Source organism: Phaseolus vulgaris, chromosome 1 (genome assembly GCF_000499845.2).
Source record: "Phaseolus vulgaris cultivar G19833 chromosome 1, P. vulgaris v2.0, whole genome shotgun sequence".
Classification (NCBI taxonomy): domain Eukaryota; kingdom Viridiplantae; phylum Streptophyta; class Magnoliopsida; order Fabales; family Fabaceae; genus Phaseolus; species Phaseolus vulgaris.
The window spans coordinates 17,748,610-17,766,261 of NC_023759.2; the positions used below are offsets into that span (position 1 = coordinate 17,748,610).

The following is a 17,652-nucleotide window of genomic DNA, read 5'->3' on the forward strand; positions in this document are numbered from 1 at the left end:
CTCTTTGGGCTTTGGCCTTCTTGGGCTTGGGCTTTGGGCTTGGGCCTCATCTTTATTTTATGTCTTCTTTTAATTTTGAGAAGACTAGAAGGAAGAACTTCAAATGTGAGGGTGGATGTCCTCTTCCTCCATTAATAAAAGCCTCCTTTATTTGATTCTCATCATACTCCTCGAGTTGGAGAGAATTCGTCCACGAATTCTAAATCCCTGCATATAACAAAGTCAGTTTATTCTTATAATTAAAAGTGGAAGAGTGTTGTCAACTGTTGAGTTTTCTTGGTGTCACCCCCTCATTGGCCCAAATCCTCTCCTTTATGAAAATGACAAGTGGCAAAGGCTCCACATGCTTATGTAGGAAGAGGCTAATCCTAACTTGTCAAACCAAGGTTTTTAACCTAATTGACACCTAAATTTCTTCATAGGATTAGATTATTTGACCTAATCTAAGTTTGACCCAAGTACAAGGTCCAAAATGAAATTATATGTTACTTGATCCAAAATACAAGATCCAAAACAATTTCTAAACTACTCAGTATAATTTTTACAAAATTAAGAAAAAGAAAAAGACTTCAAATATAGGTACTCTTCTCGAATAACGATTCATCTTCTTCTATCCTTCTTAGTCAATAATTTTGAGGTTGTTCTCATATTATAACGATGTTAAGTGACAACAACCTCTAATTATTTTATTTACTATTTTCTTGAATTTTAAATCTTATTTTTTTTAATACATTTTTGAAATTTCATACGTATCCATACTTTTGTTTCTCATAATGTATTTTTCTCAATTTGAGAACTATTTTTTTTGGAATAAGATCTTTGTTTTCCAATTCTATTTCAAAATTTAATTTTCATAATATAAAAATTTATTTTCGATTTTTTTAAATGTATTTTTTAATTATGGATTTTCAATTCAAGAATGTAAGATAATTTTGAAAATTCAAAATTTGATTAATTTTTTTACATTTTAATTCTGGATTTCAATTCAAGAAGTAAACTTAATTTTGAAGATTCAAAAGTTAACTGGTGCAGGTAAAATATTAGTGGGTGGAAGAAGCAATTAAGTGTTTAATTTATCCCTACCGTGAGCGTGATGAACCCTGACCCCCTCACTCAAATTTTCCCAAAATTTTTGAATCGCTAAAATTTCAGGTTTCAGTTTCAATCTGCATCTCTTCCTCGACAACAAGGTCGTTCGTTAGGTTTGGTCGTTCTACTTTTACTAGTGCTTCTGGATTCAAATAAACCATAATTGTCCTTATGCAATTCATTGTTGTCATCAAAACTTCTCATTTTTTTTCAGTTACTCAAACACTCAAAAAGCTTTTTCTAACTGATTATACTGTGAAGCTTAATTCAGTTCCTGATTGTTTGTTTCAAAATTTCTGAAAGTCACCCTCATGCATTCAATACTATATCGTGCTATTATTGTTGGTGATTCCCGTTGCATATGTTATACATCTAGGAATTTTTGTTCTGCTTTAGGAATTAGACATTTTTCCCATAAAGAACAATGTGAAGAAGAGCTTACCAGGTACCTGGACATTATCACTGTGAAACTTGGCAAAGGAAGCAGTGAGGAAGAAACCCTTCACACCCTCTCCAACGATCAAGCTTGTGACGCCATACCCATCTCCCAAAACCTTGTTCATCTGTTGCTCCAGCGATACAAGGATGATTGGCAGTGTGCACTGGGGGTATTCAGATGGGCTGGTTCACAGTCGAGCTTTAGACATTCGCCGGAGTCATACGATATGATGGTCGATATATTGGGTAGAATGAAGGTTATGAAAAAGTTGAGGGATTTGTTAGAAGAAATGCGTAAGAGTGGTGTGGTCACTATGAATACTGTGGCTAAGGTAATGAGACGGTTTGTTGGGGCAGGGCAGTGGGTAGATGCAGTGAAGATATTTGATGATTTGCAAGCTCTTGGGTTGGAGAAGAACATAGAATCCATGAACTTGTTGCTTGATACCCTATGCAAAGAGAAATTTGTCGAGCAAGCTCGTGAAATTTTCTTGAAGCTGAAGCAGCACATTGCTCCTAATGCTCACACGTTCAACATATTCATTCACGGATGGTGCAAAATCTGCCGTGTGGAGGAGGCACATTGGACAATTGAAGAGATGAAAGGATATGGTTGTCGCCCTTGTGTTATAAGTTATTCCACTATCATTCAGTGTTACTGTCAAGAAGGGGATTTCAGCAAGGTGTATGAGCTTCTTGATGAAATGCAGGCTCAAGGGTGCTCAGCTAATGTGGTAACTTATACTACTATCATGAGTGCACTGGCAAAGGCTGAAAAGTTTGAGGAAGCTTTGAAAATACCTGAGAGAATGAGGTCTTCTGGATGTAGGCCTGATACACTTTTCTTCAATTCGTTCTTATATACATTGGGGAGAGCAGGTAGATTAGATGATGCTGCCTATGTATTCAACGTGGAAATGCCTAAGGCTGGTGTTTCCCCAAATACTTCCACCTATAATTCATTGATTTCTATGTTTTGTCATTATGCTCAAGAAAAGAGAGCTTTTGAAATACTAAAGGAGATGGAAAATTCAGACTATTGTAAGCCTGATGCTCAGACTTACCACCCATTGATCAAGTCTTGCTTTAGAACTGGAATAATAGATAGTGTGTTGAATGATATATTAAATGACATGATTAATAAATATCATCTCAGTCTTGATCTTTCAACCTATACACTTCTAATTCACGGGCTTTGTAGAGGAGATAGATGCAATTGGGCGTTCTCTCTGTTCGAGGAGATGATTGATCAAGATATAGTTCCTAGATTCAGAACTTGTCGATTGCTATTGGATGAAGTCAAGCAGAAAAATATGTTTCAAGCTGCTGAGAAAATTGAGGATCTTCTGAAAAAATTGTAAATGCACGAGCCTCTTATTTGTGTGCGCACACTGCATTGTTGCACATTATTTTAACCTTTTGATACAAAACCAGGAGAAATAAAGAAGAGAATGGCAAGGAAATTTTTAGAATAGTATGTCAATGGCTCCAGTGCTCAGACCTTTCTTATCTGCTTAGCCTTTTAGTTGCTTCCCTTTGATTAATACAAGTTTACGAGATCCTTGTTCATATTTGCTCCCATATTGTGCATCATAGCCTCCACTTTTGAAAAGAATTTAAAGGTCATGCGCTATCCCTTTTATTTCTATTTACTTGGGCCATATTATCTTCCTTGGATTGCTAAAAAGTTTCTTCTTTGCAGTCATGACTGGTTTAATAGATTCCGGGCTTAGATTGAATTAGATACCTGTCCACATAATCTTTAATTTAGGCTCCTTTAGAGTAGATAAAGGAATCCCTTCACCTATCCTACATTCGCCGCATTGCAAAGCATATAAATAAAACACGGATCGGCCAAGGTGTAAGAATCATGTTGAGCTATATCATGCAAATTTTGGCTCAAAATGTGCATTGAATAGCTAAAAAACAATTAGCAGGGGAGAGAGTGACTTTCAAAGTATTTTTGTGAAGTGGAGTCTATATTTATGGGAGCCAAAGTGAACATATATAACTCATAGGACATTCCTTTTACAGATGAAGATTTTGCTAATTGTCATACGTATGAAGGATTTCAGAAGACAAAGAAGGATAGGAGCAGGAAGCTAGTAAAGTAGATGAGCAAAATGAAGAATGAAGTTGGTCTTATAGTAAATGGGATAAAACTGACTATGCTTAGAAGATAGCTTTAGTTCAAGCTTTTTGATAGTTATTTTGTGTTGGTGCGATGTCTTTAAAGTTTTCATTTTGTAAAGTGGTGATGATTTTTAGTTAGGATGTAAATGCTGTGAATTTACAATTTGGGGATTTACGGTCATTTGTTAAGTTCTTTCTCCAAGGAAAAAAAAACAACTTTCATCCGGGGAAAAAACTCTTTGATGCAGCATAAGTTAAACCTTCATTTGTTCGCTTACTAGTGTTATTAACCCGTGAAATAGACAAATAATTTTATTTATTTTTAATTAGTTAACACATACATTTATTATGAAGTAGAAATAAAAAAAGTGGTATACTTTTTTAAAGACTGAGTTTATATTATAACAATACTATTATACACATTTAATATATCAGTATTAATCATAGCATTATATTAAAAAAGTAAAATTAATTATAACATTATATTAAAAGAGTAAAATTAATTTTTATTCATATTATACTACTAATTATACTATTGTTTCAGAAACAGAGGTATTGAACTGTTTTAGTAAAATAACATTCAATTATTGGCCGATGAATCATAAAAAATACATTGAATTACAAGACATCTTTCATAAACCACAATTCTAATAAAATTCAGTTTGTACATGGTCAAAACAACAACTTACACAATATGAAATTGTGGGACATATCCATGTTGTCATTTTGTAATATAAATTGAATGTCACAATATGATTTAACTTCAAACTATAATTCAAGGTGTAACATATAATTGGGTTGCTTTCAAATATTGTCAAAAACTTCAGTATAAACAACATTTTTGGCTTGTTTGTTACATTTCCATCTTCATCGAGAATAAGAATTCTCAATCTTTTCTTCGTTTTGACTTTAGAGATTGCTACATACAACTGTCCATGTGTGAAAACTGGACGTGCAAGATATATACCAATTTTTGTCAATGATTGATCTGGGCTCTTATTAATTGTCATTGCAAAACATAAAGCTACTGGAAATTGTCTTCTTTGAAATTTAAAGGGCATACCTGCATCTGAAGGGATCAATATTTTCTCACTCGTATTTGTTCCTGTTAGAACTGTTGCACGAATTACATTTTTACTCAAAGTAATAACTTGCAACCTTGTTCCACTAAAAATTTTATTTATTCATGAGGGTGCATATTACAAATAATTTGAAGAAAAAATACAATAAAGAAAACAGTAAAAAAAACAATATAAAAAATTATTAATATAGTAATAATACTTCATAAATAGTTATACTTGTATTTCTTTTCCAATACATGTATTTATACACTATTGCAGCAAACATTGTTCAATGTGCACTGTTCACCTAAAGTCTAAACCATATTAAGGCATATTTATCTTCTATCTTCTATACATAATACAACTCACTTTCGATTTGGGAGCCCAATTTAAACACCATTCGGGCACTTGGTTGACTTCATGCAACACATTACAATAGAGCTGTGCCATACAAAAGGGACTTGCCATGACACAACTTTTTCTCTAGCTCACAGAACTTCACAGTTGTGTTATATACAAAAGGAAACCTGCAGATAGTTCTTGAAGTGTTGCAATAGCTTTATGACCTTTATACAATACTGCATTATAAAATAGGCAAAAAGTGATCATAAAATTTTCAAAATGGTCTTTTCAATTCCGAGACAAATTGGAACACCATTCAGGCAAGTTCACTGCACAACTTTTTATCTGGTTAAGTCAACTTCATTATATTTGGCAGCTTTGTCACATGGTTGCAACTAACATGTCCAATATAACAAAGGAAAAAATTCAGCAGAAACAAATATCCACAAAAATACTTTCTGGAAATAATAAACCTGGTAAAATGCATAATGAAAAATCATAAATGAATCTATAACAGAGATGAAGACATAAAAAATAGTAGAAAATAAAGGCATAAATCATACATTTTTTGGTTAAATGTCAAAAAGAAATCCTAATAGAATAGAAATAATTTTAACCATCAAAATAAAATATCACAAATGAAAAAACACTATGAGAAAGAAACCCTAATAGAATACACAAATACCAAACAAAATTACCATAAAAACGAAATATGAACTGAAATATATAACAGATGAACTGAAAGAGATAGATGAATTGAAAGAGATAAAAAAACAGTAGTAGGATCAAAATGAAGTAGCTCACTTGAAGAAATGTCATAAACAAACACTAAAAGAATAGACAAAAAGGGAAAAAAAAAACTTGTTTCGTTGCATGGCATAGTTTCTGAACAAAAGAAGAATCTGTGCAGAGGGTTTGCCATAGGAAAATGAAGCAGCAAAAGAAAGACACTACCCATTATATTCTAATTTTAATAATAAGTCCAACTTTAATTATTATAATAATTTAATATTAATATTAATAATAATATAGAATATAGAATATATAATATATAATAAAGTAATAATAATATAATAATATAATAAAAATGTTAATATAATCATAATCATAATCTGTATATATTTTTAATTGTCATCAAGTTTATTAACCTTGTCATCAAGTTTATTAACCTTGTGAAGAGGTAATTATTGAGTGCAATACTATTGTATAACTCCTATTAAGTTCACTTATGAATTATAGTTACAATTAATTAATTACCCATTTTATTCCATTTTATGTATTAATTCTTGGGACTTATAGTTGATTCAATTTTCAGAAAATGACATGAAATGAAAATCAATGACATTATTTTTTTTATCATTTAAATGTAATGTTAATTACATTTAATATGTAATCTGTATATTTGTTTAAAAATAACTTTATTAACCAAAAGTTAGTATCCATACATCTTTCTACATTTTTATGGAGAAATCAAACATAATTAACAAAATACAACAAAATTAATTAAGAAAATACAAAATACACTCTACAACATTGGCTTTTACTTCTATTCGTATATCCGTATCCATTGTACAACATAAAACATAATAAAAAAAAAACAGATTACATTTAACCCTATTCGTATCACAGAACCAATATACTATGAGGGGCTTATGCTTACATGCACAATGCCACCAATGATTTGCGTTTTGGTATGCATAAACACATTCATAAAATAAACCGCAAAAGATATAAAGAAGATGGTTAGAAAATATCATAGTAACAACTTTGATAAGAAAACATTGAAAAAATGCAAACCAAAAATGAAACGGTAGGGAAGAAAATGGGGAAAGCGCAAGAGCAACAAAAACCCTAAACAAAATATGAAATGCTTCTTCAGTAAAGATGAAAGTTGACAACTTTACTCACAATCCGAAAACCATAAACAGAAAAAAATACAAAAACAGAAAGAAAAAACAAAAAAAGAAAGAAAAAACCAAAACCGTAAAGAAAAATTCAAAGGAAGGCAAAAAAGATAAAAGTTCCAAACTTTCATCAATAACAGAACCAAAAACACAGAATCATAAACAAATTGAGGAAAAGGAAGAGAAAACTTTTTGAAAACAAAGAATGAAATAATGACAAAGAAGAAAATGGAGAAAAAGCTAGAGAAACAGAAATCCTAAACAAAAAATGAAAGGCTTCTTCAGTCAAGGTGAAAGTTTGCAACTTTAAACCCTAAACAGAGAACCATAAACAAAACAAAAATACAAAAAAAGAAACAAAAATTGAGAAAAAGCAAGATAAAACAAAACCGTAAAGAAAACATTGAAAAAATGCAAACCAAAAATGAAATGATGACAGAGAAGAAAACGGAGAAAACGCTAGAGAAACAAAAACCCTAAACAAAAAATGAAAGGCTTCTTTAGTAAAGATGAAAGTTGGCAACTTTAATCACAATCGAGAACCATAAACAGAAAAAAAAAAACAAAAATAGACAAAAAAATAGAAAAAAGAAAGAAAAAACCAAAACCGTAACGAAAAATTGAAAGGAAGGCAGAGAAGATAAAAGTTCCAAACTTTCATCAAGAAAAGAACGAAAAACACATAACCATAAAAAAAACTATGGAAAAGGAAGAGAAAACTATTTTGCAAACAAAGAATGAAATCATGACAAAGAAGAAAATGGAGAAAAAGGCAAAGAAACAAAAACCCTAAAAAAAAAAGGCTTCTTTAGTCAAGGTGAAAGTTGACAACTTTAAACCTTAAACAGAGAACCATAAACAAAACAAAAATACAAAAACATAAACAAAAATTGAAAAAATGCAAGATAAACCAAAACCGTAAAGAAAAATTCAAAGGAAGACATAGAAGATAAAAGTTCCAAACTTTCATCAATAACAGAACCAAAAACACAGAATCATAAAAAAATTGAGGAAAAGGAAGAGAAAACTATTTTGAAAACAAAAAATGAAATCATGACAAAGAAGAAAATGGAGAAAAAGCTAGAGAAACAAAAATCCTAAACAAAAAATGAAAGGCTTCTTCAGTCAAGGTGAAAGTTTGCAACTTTAAACCCTAAACAGAGAACCATAAACAAAACAAAAATACAAAAACAGAAACAAAAATTGAGAAAAAGCAAGATAAAACAAAACCGTAAAGAAAACATTGAAAAAATTCAAACCAAAAATGAAATGATGACAGAGAAGAAAATGGATAAAACGCTAGAGAAACAAAAACCCTAAACAAAAAATGAAAGGCTTCTTCAGTAAAGATGAAAGTTGGCAACTTTAATCACAATCGAGAACCATAAACAGAAAAAAATAAATACACAAATGACAAAAATAGAAAAAAGAAAGAAAAAACCAAAACCGTAACGAAAAATTGAAAGGAAGGTAGAGAAGATAAAAGTTCCAAACTTTCATCAAGAAAAGAACGAAAAACACATAACCATAAAAAAAACTGTGGAAAAAGAAGAGAAAACTATTTTGCAAACAAAGAATGAAATCATGACAAAGAAGAAAATGGAGAAAAATGCAAAGAAACAAAAACCCTAAACAAAAAATGAGAGTGCTTTAGCTTAATTCTAGTTTTGTTTCGGTTCTTCTTCATTTCTTCTTAATTTGTTCGGTGCATTTTAGTTTCTAAGCTTTTTAATCGGTGCTTTTGTATTCTTACCTCTTTTAATCGGTTCAATTGGCAAGAAATGGATCTTCCATGTGAGTTTGGTGTTTGGTGCAAGTTTTGGTGAGTTCTTGAAATATAGAACATTGATCCAATTCTATTAAAAGTGCATATTCATTCTCCAACTCAAGTTGATTCCATAAAATGTCAAAGAATCATCTAAATCTAGCTAGTGAAATCATATCACAGTTTCCGAATTGGTGAAAATCAGTAAAGAAAAAGGAGAGAAGGAAGGACAAAAGATTAGGGTTTGAGAGAGAATGGGGAAATCGTAATGAGAAAGAATGGGGAAAACGAAAAGGAATGAGAGAGAAAAAAAAGTGAGTTTGAAGAATTGGTATGTGACAAGTTGTGGTTGGTCCAGGTGTCAAGATGTAATTGGTGAAGCTTTGGTCCATTTTCCTCTTTGGGTAAATTTCTTTTTCAATTTTTTTTTTCAAAAAATTTGAGATTGTGATACGTGTCTAAATCGACCTATTTGTGCTCCCTCAATTGTTATATATATAGATATAGATATAGATTATCGAGTTAAATAAATTAAAAGATATAAGAAACTACAGGCTCAATTAATCATGTCATAATTTGTTACACTTTCGAAAGAGTATCCAGCCCCAAAGATTAGCAATTGATCACAAATCTTCATGCTTGTGTATGGGTTGTTTCATCCTGCACCTCCATAGATTTGGCAAAAAGACCATTTTGTCCTTAAAAATAATACTTTCTAGACTCTACAATTTAGAAATGTTATTTTTTCTATTTACACCTCTCGTATTCCCATATTGTAGAATTCGGTCTAGGACATATTTTTTTCTTAAAAAAATTTATTCTGGATTACAGAATCTGGAAGGTATTTTTGGATCTGGTAATAGCTTGCAGATTGTACAATCTGTAACACTCCTTTACTAGAAGGTATTTTCATTGGAAATAACTTACAGATTGAATCCAAAATACATATTATAGTAAGAGAGTGTTACAAATTTTACAATCCAGTATAAACAAAAAAAAATGAAAAAAAAAATAAGCGAATGCAAAATGAACAATGAAGACACCACAAAACTTTTCTCAACCATCAACATTCACCACCAGTAATTACAAGTGTTCACCATCAACGACCAACGTTCACTACCAACAACCACTAACGGTCACTACTAGCAACCACCACAAACAACTACAAGCAACCAAGACTATTTAAAAATAAAGAAGAAGTCACCCTATTCTCCACCAAAATAAAAACTCTAACATATACTTAAAAGGAAAAGGTTGGAACTAAAGAAATGGAGGTATAGGAAGAAGGTACAGAGGCTTAGAGTTTAGACATTGCCTTTTAGCTTGCCATAAATTATCAATAATTTATGATTCACTAATACAATTGAATGTCTTATAAATATGTGTTTGAATAGGAAATTTTATAATTTTTTTTAAAAATAAATTGTTTTAATTTTAAATTCTTGAATTTTTAAAATGTAGATAAGGAATGTAAACTAATTGAATTTTAATTTTATTATTCAGATAAAGTATTTCAAATAGTACTAAATATGAGATGTTAATTGGAAAAATTCCTAAAATATCGATAAAAGAAACTATTACAAATTTTAACTAAAAAATGTGGTTGCATCTAGTAAAAATATTCTTAAAGACATTGGTCGAGAGAAACATGAAAAATGTCAATTGAAAACCAATTTTAACTTATATTGACAGATAAATAATTTCAACAATTTGAACCAAAAAAAATAATTTTTATGAACATTGATGAAACAATCTTATTTACATTAACAAAAAAAAAAAGTTTTATTTTCTGTTGATTAAAAGACTTTAATGGCATGGGTTGAAAAATAGTTTTGTTATTGTTGATAGAGAAGATTTTAATTAGAGTGGGTTTAGAAAAAAAACTTTTATATATGTTTTAACCAATGTTAGTAAAAAAATCTTGATTGACAATACCTGAAAATAATTCTAATTGATGTTAATGGAAATTTTTTTATTTGACATTAGTAAAAACATGTTGTTGATTGTTGATAAATAAAATCTTTGTGGACCTTAATGACAACCAAGAAGTAACCACAACATCATATGAGAAAATAATGTTTAGCTAACACTTGACGTTGTCCTAACCAAGATCAAACTTAGGAAATAATATAAGAAGAAGAATCATAGACTCTGAGAGATGAAAAAGTATGAGAAATTTGAAATTCTTACTTTTTTTAAATAGAATTTGAAATTATTTAATGTTAATTAACCACTCTCATTTTGTCATAAATAAATTCTAAATCTTTATAAAAAAATGTTATCTTCTAAAAATTTCTCATCCAAACACACTTTATATCTTTCATTTCAACATCCCTCTACTAAACTGACAATCTGGTTTTATTATTTGAATTTGAAATTTAAATGGATTTTACTTTCTCCTCAGTTGGCTTTCAATTTACTAAAATTTTCTAAAATCTTCTAAATATTAATATAGGATATAATTGCATATTTTACTATTTGAACTTTTACTATTGCACTTCTAAGCTTTCAATTTAGGAATTTTACTATATGAATTTAAAAATTATACATTTATAACTTTTTCTTCAATTTTCTAACAATGTGAGGTGTCATTAATAAATAAAGTGCAAAAAGTGATGTTGTGATAACATGACCAATAAATTATCTGGAATTTTTTCATATTAGATTGATTAGAAATTATAATATGTTAATATTTTTTATTACTTTAAATAAAACAAAATCACATTGTCCACTATGAAGGTCTTAAGAAAATTTATAGTTTGAATGGATGTTACGTAACATTGTGATTTGATGCTCTAAATATAGGTTTGAGTTTTGATGCCATTTCTTTACTGGGAGGATTAAGGAAATGAAGCAATTATGAAGCTAAAATAGTGTAAAATATTAATTCATGAACTTTGCATAATTCATTGTTATAATTTTTGTGCTATCTAGTAACGCAATATCTTTATTGATTTATTATCATTAGATGGTAAAAATAATTTTTAAATGATGAATTAGGAGAAAATTAGATTAAATATTTAGGATAGTTTTAGATCAAACTAATATGTTAAAAATATTATCTATTTTTGTGAATTTATAGTAGTTATTTTTACATTTTTAAAGAAAATATAACTTTTAAAAATTTTAACTTTTGCATTTTAACTAACATGTATTAAATTTAAATAATTTATTCAAAATGTTTGACTCTAAAACTATTTATTGAATTGTCCACGATTGTACAGGTAATATAATTTAAGTTAGAAGATAAAATATGAGAAAATCCTCAATATTATTTAGGTTTTATTATTATTTATTATTTAAAAGCAATTATCTCAGTAAAGGAGCCTTACTTGATTATAAATAATAAAATAGAAAGTCAAATAAGGTGTCTGATTTGGTGGTGAGCAGAGAGACAAAATCTATGCCAACTTTATTTGGGAATTTGGTTTCCTCGTGCTTACATTTACTCCTGATAGGGTTTTCTATCTACTAATACTATAATTCGCCACCTTCTTCAACCAAACTTCAACTACTCCCCCCATAAACCTTTTCTTCCTCAAATAGCCCCACAATTTTTCCATCAACGATTAGGATTCATAACTAATCAAACCAAACCAAAATTAATTTCAAATTTGGTTTCTGTCCTGTAGAAGACCAAGATCATGTGGGACTTCATGATCCAAATTCATTGACACTATATAAATAGGTTTAACTTGGAAAAGTAACAAGATATATTTGAAAAACCTAACTCAACCAACCGATTCATAAGGTGAGATTGGTTCATAAGATGATATTTATACATACTTATATATATTATGAAATATCATTATCTATAATTGATGTGAAAACGTAAAATTATGTAGTGGATGTAATCCTATAATGCGTAGTCTGATAAACTTAACAAACTCTCTGCTAGAATAGACTTTAAATGACTTTGATACCATATTAAAAAATAAACTTTTAAGTTTAACTTATCTTAACAAAACTAACTCACTTAAGATTTGCAGTAACTCATATACTAAAAAATATCTATACTATAAAATATCTTCAAAACATTAACATGTATCTTGGTTTAAATTCAGAACGCTGATGATAAAGTTAGTAGTGGGACATTCAAAACATAGTTGTAAATGAAGAAATTTCATTTAACCGAGTTTGAATTTGATAATGAAGTTTGTACACTTCTTTTAATAGTATTTTGACGAAGTAAAATGTTAATGATACATGCTGATTTGACAATTTATGCAAGTAATACTTTAAAACGAAATTGTATGGAGCCAATGTAGATGATATTATTCCACTGATATGAAACAAAAATCTCATTGCTTATTGACATACAACATCTCTTCAGTTTGTGAACATGCTTTCAAATTCATATTGCAACTTGGCTCTTTACAAGGATAAGGTTAAAGATGTACATTATGATATTGAATTCATTGGACCTTGATGATCATGTCTAAGCTTTTCCATTAGCTGCTATTGCAGGACTTGTCTTTCTCTTCCTCTCACTGAAGCTACGGCATGAAGCCAAGCTTGGAAGGCAGCACTGCACAGATTTAACTGTTTTTTCTCTAAGGGATACATGATCACCATTCATTGTTCTCTCACTACTACAACCAGAGTTGCCCCATGAGACATAGGGAGTGCTGTGTGCAGATCTAGGAAGAAGGTCATGAACAGTTGTTGCTTTCACTTCTTTCATTTCATTGTCAAAAGTGTTCTCAGCATCTTCACTTTGGTTTTCTCTCACACTTTCGCGAAAAAGTTCCAACAACTTTTTCTTTTGTGTTGTTGGAGATGGTTCAGGTACAGAACCAGGCTCAGAAGAAGGGGTTTTATTCAGAAAAATGTGGTGCACTGGAGTGCTGCCACGAGATGGGGTAAACTCTGGATAGAAACAAAGAAATAAATAAACAAGTCATTTGAAGGGAAAAGGGTAATGGTAAAACATTCAGAAGAGAGAAAATATAGGAACATGGAAATGTATTCACAACTCTTCATAAAAGTGGTTATATAAATATGCTCATGCTGCTAAAAATTGCTTATTTTTTAAAAAAAAACACTTCTTCAAAAAAAAAAAAACACTTCTTCAAAAAAAAAAAAAAACACAAACAAACTGATCCATAATGTCCATGACAAATCAACTTGTCATATTATAAATCATGAACCTTTCATCCATGACAATTTTGTTTCCTTCGATAGTCTTACCTACACAAATGATTAATAATGCAAAGTTTCACCTCCTAGTCTTAGTTTAGTACATAATTAGGCCAATTAAACAGATTAAGATACTAGTAAAAGAATGCAAAAGGAAAAGCATTGCAGAGCATCCTTACCACCCTTGACACTGTAGAAATCATCTTCACAGTCAGAATCCAACCAGGCCTTTGAGTCAAAAAATGATTCATCCTTTCCATCTGTACAGTATAAGAAACCAAGTTCAAAAAATTGTGTTAGAAAACTGACACCAATATTACCAAAAAAACAACGAATAATACAACAAAATGAGGAATTGTTAACATGGATTTCATTGGATCAATTAATGAAACAATAAAAATATAATTAAATCGACCAATAAAATGATAAGTTGGCTGGCTTATTGATTCTGGAATTTTACAAGTTGGTATTTCATAAGGACAATGTAGTCATTTAAGTCCCTTTGTTGGAAGGGGGCAGCATGTTATTGCTGACAGAAAACCATGTCCAATTAATCTTCCATCTCAATCACAACACACTAGACTCTGTAAACAAGCACATGATCCAATTCAAGGCTGCATATGGGACTCATTTATTGCAGAAACAGTTGAGTCTACTTTCAGTTCTAGTGTGTTAAGAATACCCAACTCAAGATAAAACAAAATATAGTGGTTCAAGAGCAATAATTGTTAGAACAGATCAGAAAAGGTAGATTACAAACTTTGGACATTTCTCATATTTTCCTACAATACAATAACAGTTACAATGAACTACCAAACAATATCTATCATCTTAATCTGTTATTAAATTGAAATTTTTCTTTCACCCAATTTTAAGATATTACTAGTTATGCAATTTTCCCTCAATAGTGACCCTCACAAGACCTTCTTGTTGTGGTACATAACTTGAAGTTGACTGCAAACATGCACAATATCTGTTGAAAAATACTTATTCACATATAGAGACATAAGAGTGATGCTAAACTACTGGTCCCCAATAGGATAAAACCTCCAAAAGACAGGGACCAGGATCGCTTATAAGCATTACCAGAATGTAGTAATTAACAGTTAATACGAAAACCATCATAAAAGGCTCCATCAATTGAACCTAAAATCACAAGTAGCAATCAGAGCATGACAGGAAATCAGGAAACACTTTGTCACTGAAATAACCACATGGTGCGTGATGTTCATTCATTATGTGTCATAAACACACAGTTGAATGCAAATATTATTAATGAATGCTAGATATAGCAAGAGTTAGGAGTTAGGATACATGGAGTTTATGTCTCCCCCAAACAACTAGAACAAAGAGCTGGATTAGTAAAACAGCATCTTCAAGGGCATTTTGTCATATTTCAAAGCAAAAAATTTGTATAATGGATTCCTTGCTTAAAAATTACTCTGCCAGCAAAGTCATCCACATAAAAATTACCATCAATTGACTTATGAAGAAACATTCCTTATGCCTAAATACAAAAATACTAAAGAACAAAACACTATTCCTCAAATTAATCATGTAAGAGAGTTAACAGATTGTTGATGTCAATACTAGCTCTTTCAATTTCGACCACTCCAGACTTTATTATTATTATTATTACTATTATTATTATTATTATTATTATACAATAACTTATTAAGAAAAATATCCCACCTCCAGAGAGACCAAATAAAGGTAAAAAGATTCCATAGACTGCGTACCCAGGACTAAAATCTATCGTAGTATTCTTATTATCACCAACAACAAAACAAAAAATAGCATGGAACTGAAGAAGCAATCTCAGCACATTTTAAAACATAGGTTCCATTGAAGACAGTAAGAAATAGACTGTGATGTGAAAAACCATAATAATTTTCTACAACAGATATTTAATTTAAATAATCGGATCGAGATTGTGGAAAAACAATCTAATTTAGAAGGGGAAAAAGAAAACCCCCTCCCCACAAAAAGTACACTCCAACCATGAAGAAAATATATATCAAAATACAAATTTTATACTGTAAATAATCCCTTGGCCAGGTCAAAAAGACCAAAATTGGTGAAAATACCAAAAGCTGTTATTATAAAAAGAGATTAATAAAAAAGGAGTAATTACAATAAAAGTAAATTTTTTATATAACATAAAGATAAATAAGGAAACCCCCAGATAAAAAATTTCAGTTTTGACAATTTATATCAATAAAACAGCTTCTTTAAATAAAATAAAAAAACTTTATACCATGATGATCATGACGATGGATGAAAATAAAAATAAAACTTTTTATGATGATGCACGAAAATAGAAAGGTTTGAAGGAAGGAAGAAGCCCAGAGGACCCTACCAACATCCCCACAGTCCGTGACTGAGAAGGTGGTGGTTGACAGAGAGGGTGACCACTGAGACTTCAACGCTGCATCATCAGCCACAAAGTTTCCTTTTTTGGGTTTTTCTTTCAAGGGTGATGAAGGAATCACGAAGTCTTCAGCTTTGGAGTCCAAAGAGAGCGTGAGGTGCTTCATGTTGGGTTGCTGGTTTCGGTGGACAGAAGAAGAGGAACCCATTTCACTGTTCAAGAGGAAAGAGCGTGCAGCATATAAGAAGCGTTCATGGTGTGTGTCTGAGAGAGGGGGAGAGAGAGAGAAGAGTGGAGTGGAAGTGAGAGAGAGAAGAGAGGTGAAGAATGATCAAAGTAAGGGTAGGGAAGAGAAGAGAATGAAGGAGTTTTGGCGTTATGAGAAAGGGTGAGTGCGATGGAAAAGAAGAAAAAAAATGCGTTGAAAAGAAAAGTAAAACGCCCCAATAAGAGAAGAAACGATGGGTGAAAGGAAGAGGTGATTGGACTTCAAAGGAAAGGGGTTGCATCACAAATAATGCCAACTATATATGTTTACAACTTGTATAGATTAAAATTATTTTTTCCACCATTCAAAATATAATCATTGCTCAAAAATATCAAAAAATTACACTTCTCTTATCTCACATGTTTTCTTAAATAACTCTTTTACTTCTATTCTATTTTTAATAAGATTTAATTACTCATTTATTTTCTATGTTAAGGATAAGTTAATCCCAATTTTTTTTTTAAATTTAATATGATTTCAGATTATTTTGAAACTATTCACTCTGGTTAATCTGGTTACTTATATTAGATTCTTTTCGTTAGAATAGATTTAACTAAATGATTCTGTCATTATATATGTTATTATTATATTATTTAATAAAAAATAGAACCACTGCATTGAATTATTTAAATAAAACTAAATTCTTATTTTTTCCGAGAAAATTTGGAATAAAATAAAACTAAAATGACATTAAACTTTTTAAAATATATAAAATGAAATTATTTTTTAACCATTAATATAGGAATTAAAAATAATTAAATCTTTTAATAAACTAATATTTACATTTTTTTTAATAACTAATAAATTGTGTACTACACTCAGGCAGCTTCTGTTTATCTTTATATTTGTATTACAATAACATGCAAATATAATAATAAATCAATGAATTTATTCATATAATTTATAACTTGTAAAAATGATATATAATCTTAAAATAATTATTAAAAATTATACCTTTTAATGTATGCAAAATTATAATTAGATAATAATAATGATATAAAAAAATTTCACAGATAATATATATGAATTAAATTCTTCAAAATTCTTATTAAATAGATATAATTTTTTTTATTTTAATAATTTAACTTTTAATCAAAACTTTTAGTGAACACATTAGTTATTAAATAAATAAATCATGCATA

General features: G+C 30.0%; 2 protein-coding genes across 2 annotated transcripts; one reads left to right on the forward strand and one right to left on the reverse strand.

Moving 5' to 3' along the window:
* Positions 1–1,048: 1,048 nt before the first annotated feature.
* LOC137813705 (pentatricopeptide repeat-containing protein At3g04130, mitochondrial) lies at positions 1,049–3,198 on the forward strand. The gene has a single exon (XM_068616088.1). It carries the CDS (start codon positions 1,401–1,403, stop codon positions 2,886–2,888), a length of 1,488 nt encoding a protein of 495 aa, XP_068472189.1. The 5' UTR covers positions 1,049–1,400; the 3' UTR covers positions 2,889–3,198.
* A 9,783-nt stretch (positions 3,199–12,981) lies between these two features.
* On the reverse strand, positions 12,982–16,741 carry LOC137813706 (uncharacterized protein At3g27210-like). Its single transcript, XM_068616089.1, has 3 exons — positions 16,231–16,741; positions 14,051–14,131; positions 12,982–13,601 (listed from the first exon to the last, which is right to left on the reverse strand). Exons 1-3 carry the CDS (start codon positions 16,448–16,450, stop codon positions 13,171–13,173), a joined length of 732 nt encoding a protein of 243 aa, XP_068472190.1. The 5' UTR covers positions 16,451–16,741; the 3' UTR covers positions 12,982–13,170.
* Positions 16,742–17,652: the final 911 nt, after the last annotated feature.

Excerpts from the sequence above, each read along its gene's own strand:
- LOC137813705 (XM_068616088.1), top strand. The coding sequence starts at position 1,401 with ATGCATTCAATACTATATCGTGCTATTATTGTTGGTGATTCCCGTTGC.
- LOC137813706 (XM_068616089.1), bottom strand. The coding sequence starts at position 16,450 with ATGGGTTCCTCTTCTTCTGTCCACCGAAACCAGCAACCCAACATGAAG. Across the intron at positions 14,132-16,230 it reads CACGGACTGTGGGGATGTTG|ATGGAAAGGATGAATCATTT; the intron begins GTAGGGTCCTCT and ends TATACTGTACAG. Across the intron at positions 13,602-14,050 it reads TTTCTACAGTGTCAAGGGTG|AGTTTACCCCATCTCGTGGC; the intron begins GTAAGGATGCTC and ends GTTTCTATCCAG.